The sequence below is a fragment of the Mytilus edulis genome, chromosome 3 (genome assembly GCF_963676685.1).
Source record: "Mytilus edulis chromosome 3, xbMytEdul2.2, whole genome shotgun sequence".
In the NCBI taxonomy this organism is placed as follows: domain Eukaryota; kingdom Metazoa; phylum Mollusca; class Bivalvia; order Mytilida; family Mytilidae; genus Mytilus; species Mytilus edulis.
This window is the reverse complement of record NC_092346.1, coordinates 77,388,253-77,393,809: the sequence shown is the minus strand read 5'-3', so window position 1 is coordinate 77,393,809 and position 5,557 is coordinate 77,388,253. Positions and strand designations below refer to the sequence as shown.

The 5,557-nt window shown below is 30.4% G+C and overlaps 1 protein-coding gene across 17 annotated transcripts in view; it reads right to left on the bottom strand.

Annotated features, from left to right (window-relative positions):
- Positions 1–3,469: 3,469 nt before the first annotated feature.
- The window catches only part of LOC139517485 (serine-rich adhesin for platelets-like), a 52,671-nt gene continuing 50,583 nt past the window's right edge, over positions 3,470–5,557 (bottom strand). For all 17 annotated transcript variants that reach the window (XM_071308611.1, XM_071308609.1, XM_071308610.1 and 14 more), the window contains one exon: positions 3,470–4,270. In XM_071308611.1, the coding sequence (XP_071164712.1) occupies positions 4,217–4,270 (54 nt within the window). In that variant the 3' untranslated portion in view covers positions 3,470–4,216. The remainder of the gene's footprint in view (positions 4,271–5,557) is intronic.

Below are 5,557 nucleotides of genomic sequence, written 5' to 3'. Positions count from 1 at the left end.
TAGTTTGACGTCCATTTTTGGTGAACTAGTATACATTATTGTTCAGGAGCCAGCTGAAACCAATCTCAGGTGGTGGGATTTTCTCGCTGTGTTGAATACCAATTGGTAGCCTTGGGCTGTTTTCTGCTTCTTTGTTGGGTTGTTGTCTCTTTGACACATTTCCCATTTCCATTTTCAAATTTTAATCATCCATTGATGCAGTTTAGTTTTATTTTTATTTAGTCAAATCTGTTGAATGAGCTATTAAAATTATTCTAGTGCTTTTTTTCAACAAAAGCGCACAGGCTGAAATGTCTAGCCTTCTTTTCTCACCATTGATTTGATTTTGATAGTCCTTAATATAAAGTTTTACTACTAGTATCACATAAACTCAACCTGATCCAAACAAAAGTTAGGTCATGGTCAGATAAACTGTCATGGTCAGATAAACCAAACTAGAAATATGTGTACACCTTACAATTATTAGATACACCAAATATAGTTGACATATTGCTTATAGTTTCTAAGAAACAGACTTAACCAAGAAAACTAAACATCGACCAATGAACCACTAAAACTAGGTCAAGGTTAGATGATACCTACCAGACAGACATGTACACCTTACAATCAATCTATGCATTTAATATAGTTGACCTATTGCTTATAGTATCTAAGAAACAAACTTAACCATGAAACCTACATTGACTAATGAACCACTAAAATTAGGTCAAGGTCAGATGATACCTGCCAGACAGACATATACAGCTTACAATCCTTCAATACAACAAATAAAGTTGACTTATTGCTTATAGTTTAAGAAAAACAGACCAAAACACAAAAACTTAACATTGACATTGAACAATAAAAATTAGGTCAAGCTCAGATGTTACCTACCAGACAGACTTGTATACCTTACAATCATTTCATACACTAAATATAGTTGACCTTTTGCTTATAGTACTTGAAAAACAAACCAAAACACAAAAATACTTAACACTAACAGGTGAAACATGAAAATGAGGTCAAAGTGTGAACCTGCAAGACTGACGTGTACCCATTACAATCAGTACATACACCAAATATAGTTGACCTGCTTATTGTATTTGAGAAATGGACTATATTATGTAACTTTAACCTTGACCACTCACCATGAAATGAGGTCAAGGTCAGATGATATGTCTATCTTTCAAGGAACATGCATCCATACCAAATATAGTTGCCCTATTACTCATATGTGAGAAATTTACATGACAAGAAAAAATTATTTCTTTTCAAGTAGTCACCTATCAATGAAATTGAGGTCAAGGTCTATTGAGGTCAAGGTCTATTGAGCTATGCATCACAGAAACTTTGTTTCATAAGGTATCTGTGTGAAAGATGTGGAGCATCCAGGTCTTTTAGCTGCAGAAATAAAAAATGTTTATACTAATAGCTTTCACTGCTGCTGGATAATTATACCTATGTCTTCGCATACTGTTACTTTTGTGGCAGGCAAGACAAATACTTCTTGTTTAAATTGTTTAAAATTTGTTTTTTACAGCTTGCTATGCAGTTTTGGTCATTATTGAAGGCTGCATGTTGAACTATATGTTTGCAAACTTCTACTTCATTTGGTCTCTGTTGAAGAGTTGTCCAATTGCAGTCATACCACATCTTTTTTTTTTATACTTTCTCAGATGTAAACTTTGCAAAATTCACTCTTGTGCATTGGTGATTGTTTTTGTTGCACTTCAGCGTTTCTGTTCTTCCTTTGTTTTCCCCTTATAGTTGATATGTTTCCCAGGTCATAAGTTTGTAACACAGATTTGTGTTTTCTGAAGCGATTTATGATTTTTGAACAGTAGTATACTACTGTTACCTTAATTTAAAGTTCTTCTGTAAGACAGATAAATCAAAATGGCTAGGAGACTGGAAAACATGTATTTTTTGGAACTTGTTTGCATAGTGATTTTTGTAGCACATCTACAGTGATCATTAGCCTGTCAACATTGAGGCTGAGTTCAAACCACCTTTTGCCAGTATGAGTTGTATCTTAAAGTTACAGTTAATGGGCTGTGTCACAGATTTTTGGTGAAATTTTGAATACAAATTTTGCTTGTTCAACTGAAAATAAATGAATAGTGTATAAATCATCAAAGGGTCACGGAAGGAACAGATATATTATAAGATATACTGTTCCCAGTTCATGGTGAGACAAATTTCTTTTTATGGTATACATCATACAAAGATGTGATCTAGGTGAAAAATATCACAAAGCATTGACAGAAGTGTACCATCATTGCAGTGAATCTGTAAAACATCAATGTTAGATGTTTTTCACTTCCAAACAGGTTAAAGGTTGTTTAATGCACCAAAAACTAAGTTTAAGACCCCATGTTTATTTTGTTATCATTAAACAGGAATTTATCTATCAACATCATATCAATTTATTTTTTAAAGAAAATTCAATGGATTTGTAATTTGGATTTGATGATTTTAAGACAAAGGATTGCCAAATGTCCTGTTAAGGTGGCTCGGGACTATTCGACTGCGCATAATTTCATGCAAAAATTACAAAAGTATTTGTCGTTAATTCGATATAATTAAAAAAAAAAAATTGATTGATTAGAAATGTTAAATCATTGTTTGTCTAATAGAATATTTTCGTTATTATCCGTATTTGTTAAAGGGTCAAAATGACATTTCACCCATTTTCACCATTTTCCTGCCAATATTTGGGTTTTAAGGCAAAATATTTATTTTTCCTTATCGGTGACCTATGTTTTTTATTTGCTCTTTCTTTGCAGCTATATTTCAGCTTTTTATATTGTAGTTTTGGACCAAGTGTCATAGAACGTTTTTTTTATATTCCAATTAAAAAAATGTGTCAACACCTTTATTTTCCCTATCATTTCATTGAAAAATGGTCCCTTTTACATACCTGTTTAAAAGTAAAATTTTGAGCGTAAATGGTCCGTGACCCCCTATTTTTTTTCGACCAATTTGATTCACTCTCTGTAAAGAATAAAATAACAAAAAATACAGCACTTCTGATAGATACTTCAAATAGGCCCAAGCCACCTTAATGTAGGTGGTTCCACAATGATACTCTGGCTTCCTCTACCATCAAAATTGGCTGCCATAATATGGCCAATATTGCTGATAGGGGTGTTAAAGATCTACGATTAATCAAAACTGAACAAACCCCAATAGCAAAGGAGATGTGTCAAAGGAACCTGAACTCTGCATTACTTTGGTTGAAGAAATATAACAATATAAGTATTTACAAGTAGCTTGTAGAGTGTCTCCATAAATCTAGAATATCCCCTTGTAGAACAAGAAAAGCTTTTCAAAATTCTGTCAATCAAAAAATAAATAAACTGGCAGTGGAATCCAAACAATCTGTCAAATACGACTTATGAGATGGATGTTGAAAGCTAGTCACTAGTCATCAATAATATCCAAAAAAATCTGGAACCAGTTTTAAAATCAAGCTAAAACAAGAGTTACTGTTTTAAATTTTTATTTTGCATATAAAAATACCAATAATTATATTATAATATCACAGAATCAACACACTCCTTCTGGCAGTTCTATATACAAAAATAAATTACAGCACTAACAATTCTAATTTAGCTTAATTCCACAATCTATTAGTCTATGTGCCATTAAAATTATAAGAAAGCTAAATTTACAATTAACATATATATGTCTTTCAAAATTGATCAGATTTAAACATGAGTAAACACTTCATGACTAAATAGTTTATTAACTAAAAGTAAAATAAAAATAAAAACTGAATTACAAGTTTCTTTATTTGGTTCTTGTTTCTAAACCATGATGTATTACAAGTCATCTGATATAAAATAAATGATTAATGAAAAACCATCAAAAGTTACTATCATATCCAAAAATCAATATATTACAAATATTATTTCAGGCAAGATATAAAAACTAAATCTTAATAACATTAATAAATAACATTTATAATACATGTACAACTTTACAATCTTCTAATTTCCCTAACATGTCAAATGACCAAACTAAAAAAACCCAGTTAAAGGCTTCTCTGTGAAATATATATATCAGGTATGTTCTATTCTGTGAATAACAGAAAACTTGTTCTAATTTGAGATTAGCAGTACATTTCTACAAACATATTTGTATTTGATATTAGCAGTTCATTTCTACAGACATATTTGTACTATCTATATTGTTTTTTCTCTCCTTCCCAATGTGACAATCCTCATCTAATTGGTCATGAACTCTGTTTCTTCTGTAGTTGCTTCTTTCTCATGTTTTCCTGAAGCTTCTACAATTGAAACAAGATATATTATCAGCCTCACTTTCATATCCCACAAATGATATAATTTTGTATTACATGAATATAAATCAAACAACTTTAAGACAAATCTATTATAAGATAACAAATATATTAGTTGAACTATATCCATTGGTTTGTAGCTTAGTTGAAAGAATCAAACTTTACTAGAATATTTAGATTTTATTAGATCAAGTGGCTTTAAATATGCTAAGTTGCTTACGTATTAGAAAAAAACATGTGTAGATAAATGATAGAAGGGAGTGGATGCTAAGTAATATTACTACCTTGGATAGTCTTTGACAACATGAGTTAATAATGAGATATATTTAGTATAGTTCAGCACATAAGATATGTTGGAATTCTTTTTTTTTCTTGGGCTATTATTTTTGCAAAGATCCAATGACGTGCAGCAAAAAAAGCAATGATGTATACTTTTTTTAAGATATTGTTTCAGCAAAATGAGAGTTTACCGGTAATACTGATAGTCTTAAAATATATGTTAAACTTGTGTAAAATGTTCAACTCTTATTTAAGCAACTGATCTGATATCAAGAAATAACACTTGAAATTCAAACAAAATGTTTCCTAAAATTATATCGTAGATTGACGTATTATCTATTGAAAAATGTGATGCATCAAACATAAAAATAATTGATTTGTATAAATCTCCTTACCTTTAGACCACCAATGTATACCCTTACTAAAAGATGTATGCAAGATATAAGCAAAAAAGCAAAGATACACTTTATGTGTTATGTTGTAGAAAAGAAAATATCACCAATTGATACTTTTTGAATGGCTTTTGGTTGAATATAAAAATTTTGGCCAAAACATTGTGAAACAAGCTTAGGTGAACTGATGATACAAACTTTTTTATTTAATTATTTTCTTGTTACTGTCATTACCCAATTACCTTTGTTGTATTTAAATACCTATTGCCTGACCAGTATAAAAAATTGTCAATACAATTTGTCCATTTAAATTGTATGATAGGTGTTGTGAGAGCTCATCAACAGATGGTCATTTAACTACCCAGTAAAAAAAAATTACTAAAAGGTAAAATTTAAATGACTGATAGATAGCTTGCTTTCCTCATGTATCATGACCAATGTTCTGAATAGACTATTCTATTTAGAGATGGGACATTTTAAGCCATTTCTTTTTGTGTCTCTTTACAGTGAAGATGGAAATTCAATCAGTGAATTTAGTTTATAAAAAAAAGGAGATATATGTTTGCTTCATGGTGTTTTAATGTGGGATATATTTTAAGTTTCT